At 45.8% G+C, this 22,606-nt stretch overlaps 1 protein-coding gene across 1 annotated transcript in view; it reads right to left on the bottom strand.

The window, feature by feature from the left end:
* Nucleotides 1-22,606, bottom strand: part of col4a3 (collagen, type IV, alpha 3) — a gene marked incomplete at its 5' end in the record, with an annotated part of 152,226 nt that overhangs the window by 56,978 nt on the left and 72,642 nt on the right. The window contains 9 exon segments of the mRNA XM_084309789.1: nt 3,892-3,984; nt 8,131-8,299; nt 9,127-9,315; nt 11,001-11,071; nt 12,119-12,214; nt 13,560-13,652; nt 14,837-15,001; nt 18,592-18,627; nt 19,361-19,442. Of these exon segments, the coding sequence (XP_084165915.1) occupies nt 3,892-3,984; nt 8,131-8,299; nt 9,127-9,315; nt 11,001-11,071; nt 12,119-12,214; nt 13,560-13,652; nt 14,837-15,001; nt 18,592-18,627; nt 19,361-19,442 (994 nt within the window).

Below are 22,606 nucleotides of genomic sequence, written 5' to 3'. Positions count from 1 at the left end.
TCGTCTAGTCTTCATGTCTCACCTTGAGGTCGTCTAGTCTTCATGTCTCACCTTGAGGTCGTCTAGTCTTCATGTCTCTCACCTTGAGGTCGTCTAGTCTTCATGTCTCTCACCTTGAGGTCGTCTAGTCTTCATGTCTCTCACCTTGAGGTCGTCTAGTCTTCATGTCTCTCACCTTGAGGTCGTCTAGTCTTCATGTATCTCACCTTGAGGTCGTCTAGTCTTCATGTCTCACCTTGAGGTCGTCTAGTCTTCATGTCTCTCACCTTGAGGTCGTCTAGTCTTCATGTCTCTCACCTTGAGGTCGTCTAGTCTTCATGTCTCACCTTGAGGTCGTCTAGTCTTCATGTCTCTCACCTTGAGGTCGTCTAGTCTTCATGTCTCTCACCTTGAGGTCGTCTAGTCTTCATGTCTCTCACCTTGAGGTCGTCTAGTCTTCATGTCTCTCACCTTGAGGTCGTCTAGTCTTCATGTCTCACCTTGAGGTCGTCTAGTCTTCATGTCTCTCACCTTGAGGTCGTCTAGTCTTCATGTCTCACCTTGAGGTCGTCTAGTCTTCATGTCTCTCACCTTGAGGTCGTCTAGTCTTCATGTCTCTCACCTTGAGGTCGTCTAGTCTTCATGTCTCTCACCTTGAGGTCGTCTAGTCTTCATGTCTCACCTTGAGGTCATCTAGTCTTCATGTCTCTCACCTTGAGGTCGTCTAGTCTTCATGTCTCACCTTGAGGTCGTCTAGTCTTCATGTCTCTCACCTTGAGGTCGTCTAGTCTACATGTCTCACCTTGAGGTCGTCTAGTCTTCATGTCTCTCACCTTGAGGTTGTCTAGTCTTCATGTCTCTCACCTTGAGGTCGTCTAGTCTTCATGTCTCACCTTGAGGTCGTCTAGTCTTCATGTCTCTCACCTTGAGGTCGTCTAGTCTTCATGTCTCTCACCTTGAGGTCGTCTAGTCTTCATGTCTCACCTTGAGGTCGTCTAGTCTTCATGTCTCACCTTGAGGTCGTCTAGTCTTCATGTCTCTCACCTTGAGGTCGTCTAGTCTTCATGTCTCTCACCTTGAGGTCGTCTAGTCTTCATGTCTCACCTTGAGGTCGTCTAGTCTTCATGTCTCTCACCTTGAGGTCGTCTAGTCTTCATGTCTCTCACCTTGAGGTTGTCTAGTCTTCATGTCTCTCACCTTGAGGTCGTCTAGTCTTCATGTCTCTGACCTTGAGGTCGTCTAGTCTTCATGTCTCTCACCTTGAGGTCGTCTAGTCTTCATGTCTCTCACCTTGAGGTTGTCTAGTCTTCATGTCTCTCACCTTGAGGTCGTCTAGTCTTCATGTCTCACCTTGAGGTCGTCTAGTCTTCATGTCTCTCACCTTGAGGTCGTCTAGTCTTCATGTCTCTCACCTTGAGGTCGTCTAGTCTTCATGTCTCTCACCTTGAGGTCGTCTAGTCTTCATGTCTCTCACCTTGAGGTCGTCTAGTCTTCATGTCTCACCTTGAGGTCGTCTAGTCTTCATGTCTCTCACCTTGAGGTCATCTAGTCTTCATGTCTCACCTTGAGGTCGTCTAGTCTTCATGTCTCTCACCTTGAGGTCGTCTAGTCTTCATGTCTCTCACCTTGAGGTCGTCTAGTCTTCATGTCTCTCACCTTGAGGTCGTCTAGTCTTCATGTCTCTCACCTTGAGGTCGTCTAGTCTTCATGTCTCTCACCTTGAGGTCGTCTAGTCTTCATGTCTCTCACCTTGAGGTCGTCTAGTCTTCATGTCTCTCACCTTGAGGTCGTCTAGTCTACATGTCTCTCACCTTGAGGTCGTCTAGTCTTCATGTCTCACCTTGAGGTCGTCTAGTCTTCATGTCTCACCTTGAGGTCGTCTAGTCTTCATGTCTCACCTTGAGGTCGTCTAGTCTTCATGTCTCTCACCTTGAGGTCGTCTAGTCTTCATGTCTCTCACCTTGAGGTCGTCTAGTCTACATGTCTCACCTTGAGGTCGTCTAGTCTTCATGTCTCTCACCTTCAGGTCGTCTAGTCTTCATGTCTCTCACCTTGAGGTCGTCTAGTCTTCATGTCTCACCTTCAGGTCGTCTAGTCTTCATGTCTCTCACCTTGAGGTCATCTAGTCTTCATGTCTCACCTTGAGGTCGTCTAGTCTTCATGTCTCTCACCTTGAGGTCGTCTAGTCTTCATGTCTCTCACCTTGAGGTCGTCTAGTCTTCATGTCTCTCACCTTGAGGTCGTCTAGTCTTCATGTCTCTCACCTTGAGGTCGTCTAGTCTTCATGTCTCACCTTGAGGTCGTCTAGTCTTCATGTCTCTCACCTTGAGGTCGTCTAGTCTTCATGTCTCTCACCTTGAGGTCGTCTAGTCTTCATGTCTCTCACCTTGAGGTCGTCTAGTCTTCATGTCTCTCACCTTGAGGTCGTCTAGTCTTCATGTCTCTCACCTTGAGGTCGTCTAGTCTTCATGTCTCACCTTGAGGTCGTCTAGTCTTCATGTCTCTCACCTTGAGGTCGTCTAGTCTTCATGTCTCTCACCTTGAGGTCGTCTAGTCTTCATGTCTCTCACCTTGAGGTCGTCTAGTCTTCATGTCTCTCACCTTGAGGTCGTCTAGTCTTCATGTCTCTCACCTTGAGGTCGTCTAGTCTTCATGTCTCACCTTGAGGTTGTCTAGTCTTCATGTCTCTCACCTTGAGGTTGTCTAGTCTTCATGTCTCTCACCTTGTGGTCGTCTAGTCTTCATGTCTCTCACCTTGAGGTCGTCTAGTCTTCATGTCTCTCACCTTGAGGTTGTCTAGTCTTCATGTCTCTCACCTTGAGGTCATCTAGTCTTCATGTCTCACCTTGAGGTCGTCTAGTCTTCATGTCTCTCACCTTGAGGTCGTCTAGTCTTCATGTCTCTCACCTTGAGGTCGTCTAGTCTTCATGTCTCTCACCTTGAGGTCGTCTAGTCTTCATGTCTCTCACCTTGAGGTCGTCTAGTCTTCATGTCTCACCTTGAGGTCGTCTAGTCTTCATGTCTCTCACCTTGAGGTCGTCTAGTCTTCATGTCTCTCACCTTGAGGTCGTCTAGTCTTCATGTCTCTCACCTTGAGGTCGTCTAGTCTTCATGTCTCTCACCTTGAGGTCGTCTAGTCTTCATGTCTCTCACCTTGAGGTCGTCTAGTCTTCATGTCTCACCTTGAGGTCGTCTAGTCTTCATGTCTCTCACCTTGAGGTCGTCTAGTCTTCATGTCTCACCTTGAGGTCGTCTAGTCTTCATGTCTCACCTTGAGGTCGTCTAGTCTTCATGTCTCACCTTGAGGTCGTCTAGTCTTCATGTCTCTCACCTTGAGGTCGTCTAGTCTTCATGTCTCACCTTGAGGTCGTCTAGTCTTCATGTCTCTCACCTTGAGGTCGTCTAGTCTTCATGTCTCTCACCTTGAGGTCGTCTAGTCTTCATGTCTCTCACCTTGAGGTCGTCTAGTCTTCATGTCTCTCACCTTGAGGTCGTCTAGTCTTCATGTCTCTCACCTTGAGGTCGTCTAGTCTTCATGTCTCACCTTGAGGTTGTCTAGTCTTCATGTCTCTCACCTTGAGGTTGTCTAGTCTTCATGTCTCTCACCTTGAGGTCGTCTAGTCTTCATGTCTCTCACCTTGAGGTCGTCTAGTCTTCATGTCTCTCACCTTGAGGTCGTCTAGTCTTCATGTCTCTCACCTTGAGGTCGTCTAGTCTTCATGTCTCTCACCTTGAGGTTGTCTAGTCTTCATGTCTCTCACCTTGAGGTCGTCTAGTCTTCATGTCTCTCACCTTGAGGTCGTCTAGTCTTCATGTCTCACCTTGAGGTCGTCTAGTCTTCATGTCTCTCACCTTGAGGTCGTCTAGTCTTCATGTCTCTCACCTTGAGGTCGTCTAGTCTACATGTCTCACCTTGTGGTCCAGAGTTCCCAGGCAGACCCTTCTCTCCCTTATTTCCCGGGTCTCCAGGCGAGGTTTTGGTTTCTCCTGGTGCTCCTTTCTCTCCTACAGGACAGACGTTGAGGACAGAGAAGAGGAGTCAGCAGAGTTTCGACATTTACTTACTTTACTTTTCTTTTATGAGTTATACTATTTATAGAGTTTAGAATGTGGTTTCTTAAACTAGTTTATTTTACAACTTGACTGCAACCAGAGAGGAGCCTACATGCACATTTTATCATAGAAAATATTAACTTTATTTAATGTTTAATTTATACACACTTGGTAGTCAAAAGTAAAATGAGTACAAATCTGGATCTAGAAAAGATAAAGTTAGAAGCCTTCATTTGACACACAACACTGACAGGCGAATTGAGCCAACAACCTGATATTTCAGTCCTGGATGGGGTCTAAGGAGTCTGTCGGGCCCGTGGATGGTGCGGTCCAGAGCTTGAAGCGCGCTTAGACCTTTACGTACGATTTTAAGCACTTTTATCCAAAGCGACTTACAAGTTCTGTACGACAAGTCAGCAGGAAGGGTAGAACGCTTTCAGCTGTGTTGAAACGTTGGTGCTAGGTGTTGAGTGCATAGTAGTAAAGACATATTATTATAGTAGGTAGAAATATAGGCAAGGATGATTATTTAGTGGAAAAGTGCATGATAGTAAAAGACAGTATGAAGGTTAGTTTCTTTCCTTCATTTCAGATATTGATTGAAGAAGTGTGTTTTTAGTCAACGGCGAAAAATCTGACTTTGGTGGGAAGTTCGTTCCACCATTGTGGAGCAAGGACCGAGAATAGGCAGCTTCTCCTTGATGACCCCCCCGGAGCTTGGATAGGAGTAGGTCTGAGGTGGCCAGGAGATGTAGAGCGGGAGGGGTCTTGAAGGTGTGTAGTTAGAAGATGTAGAGCATAGGAGTCTTGAGGGTGTGTGGTTAGAAGATGCAGAGCGTAGGGGTCTTGAGGGTGTGTAGTTAGAAGATGAAGAGCGGAGGGGTCTTGAGGGTGTGTGGTTAGAAGATGCAGAGCATAGGGGTCTTGAGGGTGTGTAGTTAGAAGATGAAGAGCGGAGGGGTCTTGAGGGTGTGTAGTTAGAAGATGCAGAGCGTAGGGGTCAGGAGGGTGTGTATAATTTTTTTATAATGCAGGACCTGTTGCAGAGGTCTTTATTCGGCATGCAACGACACTCAATGTTTTTAGCGGTACACACAGCGGTTAGTTTTTAGCACACACACCGGAACACACACGCATGCATTGTCTCTTTAGAATCGCCGATGCGATTCGTCTCTGCGATTAACCCATCCCGTCGTCCTTCCCCCCCAAGGGCAGCCGGGAGCAGACAGGCGTCAACGTGAGCTGCGCCAGGGGACCAATCCAAGTGCTCCTGTCCGTCTTCGTCATGGACGCCACAGCGTTAGCGATCTGTTGTTGTGCATGTTTTTCCATTGGGTTTATCTTATCGGGGGGGAAACCCTTGCGAGCACGGGGAGAACATGCAAACTCCACACAGAAAGGCCTGGGAGATACCCCACCTGGGTACCTGGCATCATGGAAACCTGGTCCCCAAGCGGGAATCGAACCGTGGACCTTCTTGCTGTGAGGCGACAGTGTTAACCACTACACCACCGTGCCGCCGTGTAGTTAGAAGATGTAGAGTGTAGGGGTCTGGAGAGTGTGTAGTTAGAAGATGCAGAGCGTAGGGGTCTTGAGGGTGTGTAGTTAGAAGATGCAGAGCGTAGGGGTCTTGATGGTGTGTAGTTAGAAGATGCAGAGTGTAGGGGTCTTGAGGGTGTGTAGTTAGAAGATACAGAGCGTAGGGGTCTTGAGGGTGTGTAGTTAGAAGATGCAGAGCGTAGGGGTCTTGAAGGTGTGTAGTTAGAAGATGCAGAGCGTAGGGGTCTTGAGGGTGTGTGGTTAGAAGATGTGGAGCGTAGGGGTCTTGAGGGTGTGTAGTTAGAAGATGTAGAGCGTAAGGGGTCTTGAGGGTGTGTAGTTAGAAGATACAGAGCGTAGGGGTCTTGAGGGTGTGTGGTTAGAAGATGCAGATCATAGGGGTCTTGAGGGTGTGTAGTTAGAAGATGAAGAGCGTAGGGGTCTTGAGGGTGTGTAGTTAGAAGATGCAGAGCGTAGGGGTCTTGAGGGTGTGTAGTTAGAAGATGCAGAGTATAGGGGTATTTAGGGTGTGTAGTTAGAAGATGCAGAGCGTAGGGGTCTTGAGGGTGTGTAGTTAGAAGATGCAGAGCGTAGGGGTCTTGAGGGTGTGTAGTTAGAAGATGTAGAGCGTAAGGGGTCTTGAGGGTGTGTAGTTAGAAGATGTAAGGGTCTTGAGGGTGTGTAGTTAGAAGATGCAGAGCGTAGGGGTCTTGATGGTGTGTAGTTAGAAGATGCAGAGTGTAGGGGTCTTGAGGGTGTGTAGTTAGAAGATGCAGAGCGTAGGGGTCTTGAGGGTGTGTAGTTAGAAGATACAGAGCGTAGGGGTCTTGAGGGTGTGTAGTTAGAAGATACAGAGCGTAGGGGTCTTGAGGGTGTGTAGTTAGAAGATGTAGAGCGTAAGGGGTCTTGAGGGTGTGTAGTTAGAAGATGCAGAGCGTAGGGGTCTTGAAGGTGTGTAGTTAGAAGATGCAGAGCGTAGGGGTCTTGAGGGTGTGTGGTTAGAAGATGCAGAGCATAGGGGTCTTGAGGGTGTGTAGTTAGAAGATGCAGAGCGTAGGGGTCTTGAGGGTGTGTAGTTAGAAGATGAAGAGCGGAGGGGTCTTGAGGGTGTGTAGTTAGAAGATGTAGAGCGGAGGGGTCTTGAGGGTGTGTAGTTAGAAGATGTGGAGCGGAGGGGTCTTGAGGGTGTGTGGTTAGAAGATGCAGAGCGTAGGGGTCTTGAGGGTGTGTAGTTAGAAGATGCAGAGCATAGGGGTATTGAGGGTGTGTAGTTAGAAGATGCAGAGCATAGGGGTCTTGAGGGTGTGTAGTTAGAAGATGCAGAGCGTAGGGGTCTTGAGGGTGTGTAGTTAGAAGATGCAGAGTTTAGGGGTATTTAGGGTGTGTAGTTAGAAGATGCAGAGCGTAGGGGTCTTGAGGGTGTGTAGTTAGAAGATGCAGAGCGTAGGGGTCTTGAGGGTGTGTAGTTAGAAGATGTAGAGCGTAAGGGGTCTTGAGGGTGTGTAGTTAGAAGATGCAGAGCGTAGGGGTCTTGAGGATGTGTAGTTAGAAGATGTAGAGCGTAAGGGGTCTTGAGGGTGTGTAGTTAGAAGATGTAAGGGTCTTGAGGGTGTGTAGTTAGAAGATGTAGAGAGGTCTTGAGGGTGTGTAGTTAGAAGATGCAGAGCGTAGGGGTCTTGAGGGTGTGTAGTTAGAAGATGCCGAGCGTAGGGGTCTTGAGGGTGTGTAGTTAGAAGATGCAGAGCGTAGGGGTCTTGAGGGTGTGTAGTTAGAAGATGTAGAGGGGTCTTGAGGGTGTAGTTAGAAGATGTAGAGGGATCTTGAGGGTGTGTAGTTAGAAGATGCAGAGCGTAGGGGTCTTGAGGGTGTGTGGTTAGAAGATGTAGAGGGGTCTTGAGTGTGTGGTTAGAAGCTGAGAGGGGTCTTGGGGGTGTGTAGTTAGAAGATGTAGAGGGGTCTTGAGGGTGTGTAGTTAGAAGATGTAGAGGGGTCTTGAGGGTGTGTGGTTAGAAGATGTAGAGGGGTCTTGAGGGTGTGTGGTTAGAAGATGTAGAGGGGTCTTGCGGGTGTGTAGTTAGAAGATGTAGAGGGGTCTTGAGGGTGTGTAGTTAGAAGATGTAGAGGGGTCTTGAGGGTGTGTGGTTAGAAGCTGAGAGGGGTCTTGAGGGGGTGTGGTTAGAAGCTGAAAGGGGTCTTGAGGGTGTGTGGTTAGAAGATGTAGAGGGGTCTTGAGGGTGTGTGGTTAGAAGTGGTAGAGGGGTCTTGAGGGTGTGTGGTTAGAAGATGTAGAGGGGTCTTGAGGGTGTGTGGTTAGAAGATGTAGAGGGGTCTTGAGGGTGTGTGGTTAGAAGCTGAGAGGGGTCTTGGGGGTGTGTGGTTAGAAGATGTAGAGGGGTCTTGAGGGTGTGTGGTTAGAAGATGTAGAGGTTTCTTGAGGGTGTGTGGTTAGAAGATGTAGAGGGGTCTTGAGGGTGTGTGGTTAGAAGATGTAGAGGGGTCTTGAGGGTGTGTGGTTAGAAGATGTAGAGGGGTCTTGAGGGTGTGTATCCTCCTTCTCACCTGGGTCTCCAGGACCGCCCCGCTGTCCGATCACTCCGACGTTGCCCTTCAGTCCAGGGAGGCCTGGGGGCCCCATGCCATGAATCCCCTGAGTCCCCATCTGGCCCGTACGCCCCCTGTGGCCATCGATACCAGACGGGCCCCGGTCGCCCTTCGCCCCAGGAGGCCCCTACAAGCAAAACCCAGTGATACAGCCGAGTGGTCAATCATGGTCACAGTCAGATATAAGTTAGTATTGGTTTCATCGGGACTACTTCTCTCAGTCATGGATTAAGTCTGGATTTGCTTTCATAAATAATGGAGTCAATGGGAAATGAAGCATGTGCAGTATTAAGCCTGCTACAAAATATGTGGTTTAGTTTAGTTTAGTGAGACCAATAGAGCCACGTTTTTTTTTATAAAAAAAAAAAAATGTAAAGCAGAAGTATGAAAAGCATCTATTAAAGGTTGTCATGGATGGAACATTTCAGTTACATTCAGACTTTGAATGTAAACAAACTTCAGTGGCAAACCAGTACAAGCAAGATATACTGTAGTCTGTTTTACGAGAATAATATCAAAAGAACAAGGCTATAATATAACTACTACACAGAACAATACATTTATCTTGCAATAATTCACCTCAATATTAACGGACATACTCATTATTTGGCAGGAAGTGCCCAGTAACAAAGGGTGTTCCGCAAGGTTCCATTTCGGGCCCCGTCCTCTTCACCATTTATATGAAATACATTGTCTCTTCATTGAGTGGTTTTCAAGTCCATCTGTATGCTGATGACACTATTGTGTTTTGTATCGCTGATTCTCTACGACATCACTAAGACATCACTCTATACATCTCCATGACATCACTTTATACATCTCTATGACATAACTCTATACATCTCTATGACATCACTTTATACATCTCTATGACATAACTCTATACATCTCCATGACATCACTTTATACATCTCTATGACATAACTCTATTCATCTCTATGTAGAGATACTTACAGGGTTGCCTTTCAGTCCCAGAATGCCTTTGGGTCCAGGGATTCCAGGAACTCTGTTACTTCCGTCTTGACCAGCGTCGCCAGGGGCCCCATGGTCCCCCACTGAGCCTTTGTCCCCCGTTTTATCCATGAAGCCTTTGTCCCCTTTTGGCCCCGAAGCACCAGTTACACCTGGTAGACCGAATGGCCCCTACGCTCACACAGACAGAGAGTAAAGCACCGGTTACACCTCCTGGTAGACCGAATGGCCCCTACGCTCATACAGACAGCGAGTACCGCACCAGTTACACCTCCTGGTAGACCGAATGGCCCCTACGCTCACACAGACAGAGAGTACTGCACCAGTTACACCTCCTGGTAGACCGAATGGCCCCTACGCTCATACAGACAGCGAGTACCGCACCAGTTACACCTCCTGGTAGGCCGAATGGCCCCTACGCTCACACAGACAGAGAGTACTGCACCAGTTACACCTCCTGGTAGACCGAATGGCCCCTACGCTCACACAGACAGAGAGTACTGCACCAGTTACACCTCCTGGTAGACCGAATGGCCCCTACGCTCACACAGACAGAGAGTACTGCACCAGTTACACCTCCTGGTAGACCGAATGGCCCCTACGCTCACACAGACAGAGAGTACTGCACCAGTTACAACTCCTGGTAGACCGAATGGCCCCTACGCTCACACAGACAGAGAGTACAGCACCAGTTACAACTCCTGGTAGACCGAATGGCCCCTACGCTCACACAGACAGAGAGTACTGCACCAGTTACACCTCCTGGTAGACCGAATGGCCCCTACGCTCACACAGACAGAGAGTACTGCACCAGTTACACCTCCTGGTAGACCGAATGGCCCCTACGCTCACACAGACAGAGAGTACTGCACCAGTTACACCTGGTAGACCGAATGGCCCCTACGCTCACACAGACAGAGAGTACAGCACCAGTTACACCTCCTGGTAGACCGAATGGCCCCTACGCTCACACAGACAGAGAGTACTGCACCAGTTACACCTCCTGGTAGACCGAATGGCCCCTACGCTCACACAGACAGAGAGTACAGCACCAGTTACAACTCCTGGTAGACCGAATGGCCCCTACGCTCACACAGACAGAGAGTACTGCACCAGTTACACCTCCTGGTAGACCGAATGGCCCCTACGCTCACACAGACAGAGAGTACAGCACCAGTTACACCTGGTAGACCGAATGGCCCCTACGCTCACACAGACAGAGAGTAAAGCACCGGTTACACCTCCTGGTAGACCGAATGGCCCCTACGCTCACACAGACAGAGAGTACAGCACCAGTTACACCTCCTGGTAGACCGAATGGCCCCTACGCTCACACAGACAGAGACGCTCACAAATCAAATCAAATGTATTTGTATTTATTAATGTCCCCATGGGCCGGACACGTCTTCTTTAAACAAGTCAAGAAGAAACATCACCATAAATCAAGAACAAAACAAAAAACACCATGAAATCGAAAATAAAATGTAAAATAAATAAATCAGACAGACATCAGGGTGTTTCCACTATGCTAAATCTACAATCTCTAGTAGATATGACAATTTTTTTAAGCACAAGTGTATATGGTGTCAATTCACCAGAAGCAGATGAATGAGCTACATGTTGTCTGTGTCAGTTTTTAACATACTGGATGTAACTTACTTTAAGAGACAACGATATGATCAATTAGCAATCAATTTCTAAGGACAATTCTTTAAAATCGCTTTGAAAACTGTCGGAATGGAATGGAATATGAAGATAAATGTGTCAGATTCACGTCCTGGCCTGGTGTATTGTTTGAAAAAAAAAGAGTGTTGTGAACAAAACATCCCAACGGTTACTGATTGAAGCAAACTGACCTGTTGACCATCAAGACCTCCGAGACCTTTGACCCCTCTGTTACCTTTGGTTCCCATAATGCCGAGCGGTCCTGGACACACCAACACAAGAGAAAGGGTTATGTTTTAGCTTCTCATAGTCAATAAACAATAAACCTAGGGTTCAACTTTCCCTGGAGCTTCTCTTGTCCGTCAACGTTCGATGTACACTTTGTGGAACCCTTGTTGTCATGTCTAGGAAAGCATGTTGCCACTGAACCAACCATTGCATTGGCAGGCGTTGTGGTCGCTGGAGGCCTAGGAGGTGAACATTGCACTGTACTATTTAATTGTACTCTGTCTGTTACTTTTTATTACAGGTTAAAAACGGTCAGGTATTAAACTGTGTGGGTATCAAACAAGAAAGACTGTCAGGCTTTAAAACTGTGTAGGACCCAGGCCTAGGTTTGCCCTGAGTGGGAGGTTCGAAGGGTCAAAGTGGGTATCACAGGAGGGAAGACTGTCAAGTTTTAAACTGCGGATACCAAACAGAGAAGGTAAAGACAACTTTGAACTGTTGAACAGTAATCCAGAACTATTTTATTGCACTGTAAAAAACTGATTTTATATGTCTGCACTTTATGTGCTCATTTTATGTCTATTCTATTCTACTATTTTATTGCACTGCACTATTGCACTATTTTACTCTGTCTATTTTCTCCTTTTATTATTGTCTATTTAAAACTGAATCAAACCATACACATTGTAGCCTGTTAGGGATGTTAGATCCTAATAATGTGAAAAACTGTGATTTTATATGTCTGCACTTTATGTGCTCATTTTATGCCTGTCTTTTTTCTGTTGTGAAACACTTTGAGCTGCAGTTTCTGTATGAAAGATGCTATACAAATAAAGTTGTATTATTATTATTATCGAGCCAGTGGATACAGAGGGCCCAGATATGGAAGGTCAAACGTTCTGCCGTAATGTCTTCACAACGGGAGCTCTGCCCACTGCTATTCAGGACGCAGTTCCGGACCAAACATTTCAGCCACTCTCCTCATAAAAAGGCAAGGTCCTGAACTACCGATACTATTAATTGACTATGGAGGAGCAACACTAATGCTGGGAATGACAAGTTGGTCGTTTAATGTTGTCACCTGTTTCTCCTGGTCTCCCGGCCTCTCCAGGGGCTCCGGGGGGTCCAGGGTAGGAGTCAGTCACGGCACAGACCAGACAGAGGTCTCCCTTTTCACCTGGCAGACACATCAATCCATCAGTCAGTCAGTCAATCAGTCAGTCAGTCAATCAATCAATCAATCAACCAATCAATCAATCAACTAACCATTCAACCAACCAAACAATCACCAATCAACCAAACAACCACCCAATCAAACAATGAACTAACTATTCAAACAACCAACCAATCACCCAACCACTCAATCAATCATTTATCCAGCAAATTCTCACACATATACCTGTCTCCATAGATGTTACCTACCTCTGTCTCCATAGATGTTACCTACCTCTGTCTCCATAGATGTTACCTACCTCTGTCTCCATAGATGTTACCTACATCTGTCTCCATAGATGTTACCTATCTCTGTCTCCATAGATGTTACCTACATCTGTCTCCATAGATGTTACCTACCTCTGTCTCCATAGATGTTACCTACATCTGTCTCCATAGATGTTTCCTACCTCTGTCTCCATAGATGTTACCTACCTCTGTCTCCATAGATGTTTCCTACCTCTGTCTCCATAGATGTTTCCTACCTCTGTCTCCATAGATGTTTCCTACCTCTGTCTCCATAGATGTTACCTACCTCTGTCTCCATAGATGTTACCTACCTCTGTCTCCATAGATGTTACCTACCTCTGTCTCCATAGATGTTACCTACCTCTGTCTCCATAGATGTTACCTACCACTGTCTCCATAGATGTTACCTACCTCTGTCTCCATAGATGTTACCTACCTCTGTCTCCATAGATGTTACCTACCTCTGTCTCCATAGATGTTACCTACATCTGTCTCCATAGATGTTACCTACCTCTGTCTCCATAGATGTTACCTACCACTGTCTCCATAGATGTTACATACCTCTGTCTCCATAGATGTTACCTACCTCTGTCTCCATAGATGTTACCTACCTCTGTCTCCATAGATGTTACCTACCTCTGTCTCCATAGATGTTACCTACCTCTGTCTCCATAGATGTTACCTACCTCTGTCTCCATAGATGTTACCTACCTCTGTCTCCATAGATGTTACCTACCTCTGTCTCCATAGATGTTACCTACCTCTGTCTCCATAGATGTTACCTACCACTGTCTCCATAGATGTTACCTACCTCTGTCTCCATAGATGTTACCTACCTCTGTCTCCATAGATGTTACCTACCTCTGTCTCCATAGATGTTACCTACCTCTGTCTCCATAGATGTTACCTACCTCTGTCTCCATAGATGTTACCTACCTCTGTCTCCATAGATGTTACCTACCTCTGTCTCCATAGATGTTACCTACCTCTGTCTCCATAGATGTTACCTACCTCTGTCTCCATAGATGTTACCTACCTCTGTCTCCATAGATGTTACCCACCTCTGTCTCCATAGTCGCCCCTGTTTCCATGGACTCCTCCAATGCCTTTGACGCCCGTGGAGCCGGGAGGACCAGGGTTCCCCGGTAGAGAAGCTGTGGAGGAGAGATAGAAGAGAAGATGACAATCTCATTTTGTGAACAGGTGATCAAGGCACACTTGGTGAACACAGGTAAACAGGAAGTGGATCACTTGGTGAACACAGGTAAACAGGAAGTGGATCAATTGGTGAACACAGGTAAACAGGAAGTGGTTCACTTGGTGAACACAGGTAAACAGGAAGTGGATCACTTGGTGAACACAGGTAAACAGGAAGTGGATCACTTGGTGAACACAGGTAAACAGGAAGTGGATCACTTGGTGAACACAGGTAAACAGGAAGTGGATCACTTGGTGAACACAGGTAAATAGGAAGTGGATCACTTGGTGAACACAGGTAAACAGGAAGTGGTTCACTTGGTGAACACAGGTAAACAGGAAGTGGTTCACTTGGTGAACACAGGTAAACAGGAAGTGGATTACTTGGTGAACACAGGTAGACAGGAAGTGCTTCCATTGGTGAACACAGGTAAACAGGAAGTGGTTCACTTGGTGAACACATGTAAACAGGAAGTGGTTCACTTGGTGAACACAGGTAAACAGGAAGTGCTTCCCTTGGTGAACACAGGTAAACATGAAGTGGATCACTTGGTGAACACAGGTAAACAGGAAGTGATTCACTTGGTGAACACAGGTAAACAGGAAGTGATTCACTTGGTGAACACAGGTAAACAGGAAGTGGATCACTTGGTGAACACAGGTAAACATGAAGTGGATCACTTGGTGAACACAGGTAAACAGGAAGTGGATCACTTGGTGAACACAGGTAAACAGGAAGTGGTTCACTTGGTGAACACAGGTAAACATGAAGTGGATCACTTGGTGAACACAGGTAAACAGGAAGTGGTTCACTTGGTGAACACAGGTAAACATGAAGTGGTTCACTTGGTGAACACAGGTAAACAGGAAGTGGATCACTTGGTGAACACAGGTAAACAGGAAGTGCTTCACTTGGCGAACACAGGTAAACAGGAAGTGCTTCACTTGGTGAACACAGGTAAACAGGAAGTGGATCACTTGGTGAACACAGGTAAACAGGAAGTGCTTCACTTGGCGAACACAAGTAAACAGGAAGTGCTTCACTTGGGGGGAAGAACTTTTTGGGTGTTTGCTAAGTTGTTTTTGTGGCGCACAGCACACAAACGTCAAACGGCTTGTAAATCCCTCCGTATTTTTGTACCTGGTAGTCCCGGGGACCCGGGGTCACCTAGAGGGCCCGTCTCCCCTGGGGGCCCCGTGGGTCCTGGGGGGCCGATGATGTACGGAGCCTGATCCCCTCTGTCTCCTTTGGCTCCAGGAAACCCAGGCGGGCCGGCTTCACCCGGGGAGCCGGGGATGGACAAGCCTGTAACACGACGTGACGTCAGTCTGGTGTGGATCTGCTGTGTCACATGGCACACAGGCTGCTTGTGATTGGCCTTCAGGTGGCTGGTCTCATTGGGAGAATAGCCAATCAGTTAGCAGGGGATTGTTCACTATCTGTTGTATGTTACTTCCTGTATAGTTGTGTTGTATGTTACTTCCTGTATAGTTGTGTTGTATGTTACTTCCTGTATAGTTGTGTTGTATGTTACTTCCTGCATACTGTAGTTGTGTTGTTATGTTACTTCCTGTATAGTTGTGTTGTATGTTCCTTCCTGTATAGTTGTGTTGTATGTTACTTCCTGTATAGTTGTGTTGTATGTTACTTCCTGTATAGTTGTGTTGTATGTTCCTTCCTGTATAGTTGTGTTGTATGTTACTTCCTGCATACTGTAGTTGTGTTGTATGTTACTTCCTGTATAGTTGTGTTGTATGTTACTTCCTGTATAGTTGTGTTGTATGTTACTTCCTGTATAGTTGTGTTGTATGTTCCTTCCTGTATAGTTGTGTTGTATGTTACTTCCTGTATAGTTGTGTTGTATGTTACTTCCTGTATAGTTGTGTTGTATGTTCCTTCCTGTATAGTTGTGTTGTATGTTACTTCCTGCATACTGTAGTTGTGTTGTATGTTACTTCCTGTATAGTTGTGTTGTAAGTTACTTCCTGCATACTGTAGTTGTGTTGTATGTTACTTCCTGTATAGTTGTGTTGTATGTTACTTCCTGTATAGTTGTGTTGTATGTTACTTCCTGTATAGTTGTGTTGTATGCAGTGATGCCACAGATTACTTGTAAAAGTAATCTGATTACTGATTACTGATTACTCCTTTAAAAAGTAATCTAAGTTACTTTACTGATTACTTGATTATCAGAGTAACTTAGTTACTTTGAAAGTAACTAGGTTACGAAGTCGTCGTCGTTCCCCCAACAGTTTTTTTTTAAACGCTTTATTGAAAGTGCATAAATTGTTTTTAACTTGTTTCTCTGCACATAACGTAAATTGTTAAACTAGTGCTTCAGCTTCTGTACCATCAAGTATGGTAAAGCAACAGTCTATGATGCTCACAGCATTAGAGCAGCCAGCCAGTGGTTTTACAAAACCAGTGTATCACATCTAACAAATGCAGGCTGAACTATTCAATTATATCAACTGTAACTATTAAATTGTTTTTATAAATGTCTCTCTATAAACATACAATCAGTCTCTCTTTAACATGTAAATTAACTGTAAATCTGGCAAATAAGAGCTTTTGCTCTGCCACCATCAACCCTCCTGTACCTAGTCGAAGCGTCGGCTAGTGTTGTGATTCCAGATGCTTTCAATGCAATTGGATGTGCTGTTTTTAGCGGTAGACAGTATTTTGTTTCCTCCGCCGTGAAGTAGTGACTGAGGCTACGTTTAGACGAGCGTTTTGGGGTGGAATTCTGAAGGTTTCACTTTTAATTTTGCCAAGCGTTTTGGGGTGGAATTGTCCGACGACGGAGCCCTGCTGTCACACGATTGGCGCATATGTCACATGACGTGCTGTGAAGACCCGCCCTACTCTGCCTCTGATTCGCAGACTGTGGATGGGGAATGTGATTGGACAAAAGCAGAGTCACTCACAGACAGAGGGACCAGTCACGCCGCGGGACACATTCTTGTATTTAACCCTTTCACTGCCACACCACGTCACTCCCAAAAGAAAAACAGCTCAAAATGTATTTTTGACTGTCGAAAACGAAATAAAATACTGCATTCCGCCTGCATTATGAATTTATGATGAGATAGTAACGAAATAGTAATGCACAGCCACTTGGACAAGTAACTGCAATCAGATTACTGGCTTTTAAAGATTAACGCGTTAGATTACTATTTTCGGGGAAAAGTAATCAGATTACAATAACGCGTTACTTAGTAACGCGTTACTGGCATCACTGGTTGTATGTTACTTCCTGTATAGTTGTGTTGTATGTTACTTCCTGTATAGTTGTGTTGTATGTTCCTTCCTGTATAGTTGTGTTGTATGTTACTTCCTGTATAGTTGTGTTGTATGTTACTTCCTGTATAGTTGTGTTGTATGTTACTTCCTGTATAGTTGTGTTGTATGTTACTTCCTGTATAGTTGTGTTGTATGTTCCTTCCTGTATAGTTGTGTTGTATGTTACTTCCTGTATAGTTGTGTTGTATGTTACTTCCTGTATAGTTGTGTTGTATGTTACTTCCTGTATAGTTGTGTTGTATGTTACTTCCTGTATAGTTGTGTTGTATGTTACTTCCTGTATAGTTGTGTTGTATGTTACTTCCTGTATAGTTGTGTTGTATGTTACTTCCTGTATAGTTGTGTTGTATGTTCCTTCCTGTATAGTTGTGTTGTATGTTACTTCCTGCATACTGTAGTTGTGTTGTATGTTACTTCCTGCATACTGTAGTTGTGTTGTATGTTACTTCCTGCATACTGTAGTTGTGTTGTATGTTCCTTCCTGTATAGTTGTGTTGTATGTTCCTTCCTGTATAGTTGTGTTGTATGTTCCTTCCTGTATAGTTGTGTTGTATGTTCCTTCCTGTATAGTTGTGTTGTATGTTCCTTCCTGTATAGTTGTGTTGTATGTTACTTCCTGCATACTGTAGTTGTGTTGTATGTTACTTCCTGCATACTGTAGTTGTGTTGTATGTTCCTTCCTGTATAGTTGTGTTGTATGTTACTTCCTGCATACTGTAGTTGTGTTGTATGTTACTTCCTGCATACTGTAGTTGTGTTGTATGTTACTTCCTGCATACTGTAGTTGTGTTGTATGTTACTTCCTGCATACTGTAGTTGTGTTGTATGTTCCTTCCTGTATAGTTGTGTTGTATGTTCCTTCCTGTATAGTTGTGTTGTATGTTACTTCCTGTATAGTTGTGTTGTATGTTCCTTCCTGTATAGTTGTGTTGTATGTTACTTCCTGCATACTGTAGTTGTGTTGTATGTTACTTCCTGCATACTGTAGTTGTGTTGTATGTTCCTTCCTGTATAGTTGTGTTGTATGTTACTTCCTGTATAGTTGTGTTGTATGTTACTTCCTGCATACTGTAGTTGTGTTGTATGTTACTTCCTGCATACTGTAGTTGTGTTGTATGTTCCTTCCTGTATAGTTGTGTTGTATGTTACTTCCTGTATAGTTGTGTTGTATGTTACTTCCTGCATACTGTAGGTGTGTTGTATGTTATTTCCTGCATACTGTAGTTGTGTTGCTACTGTAGTTGTGGTGTATGTTTCAACCTGCTTGTCAGCCTGAATGTTCTCTGAGTATCTGACTACATTTACAATGTTTATGTCTCTTCTCTGGTATTTATGTGAACATCAAATGTGTGTGTTTGTGTGTGTACACATGTCTACACATGTATGTGTGTGACAGAGTGAGACAGAACGTGAGAGATAGAGAGAAGGGGGGAGTGAGGGAGGAAAAAGAGAGGACAGAGAGAGAGAGAGAGAGAGATAGAGAGAGAGAGAGAGAGAGAGAGAGAGAGAGAGAGAGAGAGAGAGAGAGAGAGAGAGAGAGAGAGAGAGAGAGAGAGAGAGAGAGAGAGCGAGGGAGAGAGAGAGATGTCTACCTTGCTCCCCCTGCATTCCAGGAAAGCCAATCACACCTGAAAAATAAAATAACAAAATGGGTGTGGACAGGGCGGAAAGAAATCCCATCCTGAGCGTGACATGAGAGCAAAATGGCCACCGTGTGAATAGGTCAACAGGAAGACCTACTGAGGTTGAAATGTGAGGAAGACCTACTGAGGTTGAAATGTGAGGAAGACCTACTGAGGTTGAAATGTGAGGAAGAGAGGTTGAAATGTGAGGAAGACCTACTGAGGTTGAAACAGTCTGAGGAACTGACATCATCATCATCATCATAGAATAGTGTGCCATATCTGATATCACTTGAGAACTATTAAGAATGCCTCACTCCTGACCACTAAGTGTGTCTAACTCTTAACCACCAAAACCCACATGGACTATAAGGTATATTACACCCGATACAGACCCTCACCTGCACCTTTGTTTACACTGTTTATTTTTCTCATGTTTTTATATTCAGATCACATTTGATTGTATCTCATCTCATCTCCTCTCCTCTCGTCTCATCTAATATAATCTCCTCTCATCTCATCTCCTCTCGTCTCATCTAATATAATCTCCTCTCATCTCCTCTCCTCTCGTCTCATCTAATATAATCTCTCATCTCATCTCCTCTCGTCTCATCTAATATAATCTCCTCTCATCTCATCTCCTCTCCTCTCATCTAATATAATCTCCTCTCATCTCCTCTCCTCTCCTCTCTTCTCCTCTCTTCTCTTCTCCTCTCCTCTCTCCTCTCCTCTGCCGTACCTGGTTCTCCAGGGCGTCCTGTAGACCCCGCCACGCCAGGGAGCCCATGCTGTCCTTTGATGTTGAAGTTGACCTGAATCAGCTGTTGACGGATCAGCACAGCACACCCAGTTAACCCTTTCACTACCACACTACCAAAGGGTTAACCCTTTCACTGCGACAATACAGAAGGTTCTGTTCCACACTAGCTCACGCTCAGCGTTCATTGCATATATCTCGCTTCAGCATATATACACTGAATAATTTCACAAATGTACCTTTAAATGCCAGCATTCATCTGGCCACACCCCCATCCGCTTACCTATATAAGCAGGGGTGGTGCCACACACTCATCTCCTTCTCAAATTTCATCACAAGCAACGTGTGGCTCATATGCCCACTTGACGTGGACGTTGTTTACAAGGAAAGGAAGAACAAGGAGATACGTTGACATCATATCTTTATTTTCTCTCTCACTATTTTCGAGAAAATACGGCAATGTTGTCTTCGTCACTGGAGTGTCTGGAAGATGGTGATCATTCTAAAAACCCTCCACCGGATTTCGTATTGGGAGCACGCCGCTGCATGCTTCTCAACTGCAGTTCCTTGCTGTGTTTGTTGGGGTGAAACCTGTCAGGCCACAGCTGAACTGTCGGATGCGCCGCTGTTGTGAGAAGCGGTGGGTTTCAGGTTGGGTGAGTACTGTTGCTGGCGGGCTTCACTTGTCTGTTAGTGCTATGGGGGCTACTTGACAATGTTTATGGAAACCGGCCCCAGGCTAGGGTCCTTTGTTCAGCCACCTAGGCGACAGAAGGCCTTGGTCTGAAGACCATTGTAGTTTTAACTAGTGGGCCGCGACCATTAACACTGGTGATCCCTATGTTTTCTGGACGAGTGGGTATCTCCCTGTCACCGTGTAGCCCCTTCTTTCGTATCCAAATGAGAGTATTCCTTCACGAGGAGATATGTGCATGGATGTTCGTTAGCGGAAGATCCATGTTCAAGTCAGCTACACAGGCCAGTTTGGTATTGTGCTGATTCCGTCGGGTGTTGGTAAAATCACCGTTGTAAAGCTGTGTTGACATCTTGTTTCTCTTTTCTCTTAAAAAGTGAGGAGGGTTTCAGAACGACGGCCTGTCTGGGTGAGTGTTATGTCATTGTGTACAAGTTCAAGTGATAGCTGCTTAGCTTACGGTTAGCCGGTCAGCTGTTAGCTGCGGCGTTAGCCTGCTGGGATCACTGTGGGGCCTACAGAGGTTGGGCCTACTGTTAGCCAGTCAGCTGTTAGCTGCGGCGCTAGCTGTTGTGATCACTAGGAAACGTTAGCTTGCTGCTATCGGACGAGGCCAGCGCGAGGTAGCTTCTGCTACTCGCGCGCCGCCGTGAGCTCCCCTCTGGTCGCGTGCGCTGTTCGCTCGGCGTCTCGCGAGCAGGGGTAATAGCGGCCGACGGTTGGAGCGGCCGTTAGCTTAATGCTACTCTGTTGTACGTGCTTTGATTGTAACATGTTTTACACTCTTGACTACGACGTCGTCTTTGACAGGGGATGTTCGTCGACCCTGCCCTGAGCCAGGACGGCAAGGATTGCGTCAACAAAGGGACCGTTGCGACGGGTAGAGCGGCGACGCTGCCCGGATCGAACAACACAGGACGGCTGTGTTCCTACGGTGTCTTGAGACTGCACTTCGCTGATCTACGTTCCGGGTAGGACAAGGTTTGACCAGACCTTATAACACGTCTTCTGGTTTTACCTTTCTAAATGTGTTGTGAATAACGATGTTTTCCCAAAACGTGTGTTGCTGCAATGCATTTAGGATACGGCGCGAGTTATGTGTGAACTGTCTTTGTCACTGGCAGTTAGCTTCTCCGTGCAAATCGGGTTGTTACAGATGTGAAAATGATCTGGTTGTTGTGTGAGAAACATCATGTGTGTTTATATGTACCGTGTACTCACAACTAAGGTAACTAACCTATGAAGCTATGCTTAGTGACAAGTGAGTAAAAGAATGTTCTTTTCTCAGCCTGTGATGACAATGAACAGTGTTCACATATTAACAGGTTTTCCTGTTTTAACTGGCCGTATTAAGGGTAAAATAAGAGGATTGTGTTTCCCCCCGGTTCCCTGGGGACTTTTTCATCCTCCTATCAGACATGTTGCACTACGTTGTGTCTTTTGTGTGGTAGGGATGCGATGTAACCCTTAGCTTAATTGCTGAGGTTGTGCTAAAACTGCTGGAGAAACTTTATTTTCCTAAAAGAAAAGATTGTTTGGTCGCTGTCGTGTGTGCTTAGCAAGGCCTGTGGCCGGTACTAATCGAGAATTATGTATTCTCTCATTATGAAAAACGGCGTTCCTCTGTAGAGTGTTTTTGCCATTTTTTGTAGGTGATGATGGGTTGTGTGTGTCATGTGACCTACAACTGGGTTGGACTGGCCACAGAAGCACATGTGTATGTTGGACCGGGGCTCTTAGAGCCCTCTCTATTCTGTGTTTTTTCCTTAGTAAAGAGTTTCCTGGTACCACGGCCTGGAATATTGGGCGTGTGCGCCGCAGATATTCCCCCGCCATAGAGTATGTCACCGTGCGCGTCTCTGTTGGTAGGACTTCCGTGTGCTGTTCAGGTCCATGTGATGGATCTGTTTCAGGGGGGTGGTCAGGGCTCCTCCTCACCAAGCGCCTATTCGGGCCTTCTGTGACTTCGGACTCCTCCTTCCATGTGAGGGAGCCTCCTTCAGAGTACAGAGCCTTCCTCCTCAGATTGTCAAAGTGAGTGGACCCTCTAGAAGGTGTCCTATTCTATTGTATATGTATTTGATTCAATTCGATTATTGAATGTGTATGGGTTCAGTGCCTCTTCCCCGGAGAGCCCTAAAACCAATTTTTTACATGGCTCAAGGTGCAATATATTCTTTTCAATCTGTACAGCTCGCGTGGGAAGTCTCTCTGGGGATCTCCGTCTCCTTCCTATGGGAGGGTGGTGGGATGTAAAAATGTGAAATTTTTTTACCCCCGGCTGTGTAGACTGGGATACATACTGTTGATGCTTCCTTCTTTTCTATTCAAAAAGTGTTGGAGTTAGGAATTGTCACACCCCTCTTGTCGTTCCCCTGGGCGCCTTGGGGATTCAATGACAGGTCTAAATAGCCTGTTCATTGATGGGGGTGTGTCCCGACGCACGTATAGTGCTAGCTCGCTGTAAACAGGCGACTGACTGGCACGCCTTGGTTGCTTGTGGTTAAAACGGCGTTTTTATAAAGCGACTGAGA

This window comes from Notolepis coatsorum (assembly GCF_963971535.1).
Source record: "Notolepis coatsorum genome assembly, chromosome: 1".
In the NCBI taxonomy this organism is placed as follows: Eukaryota; Metazoa; Chordata; class Actinopteri; order Aulopiformes; family Paralepididae; genus Notolepis; species Notolepis coatsorum.
Note: the sequence above shows the minus strand (reverse complement) of the source record. Positions and strands in the feature narration are given on the sequence as shown.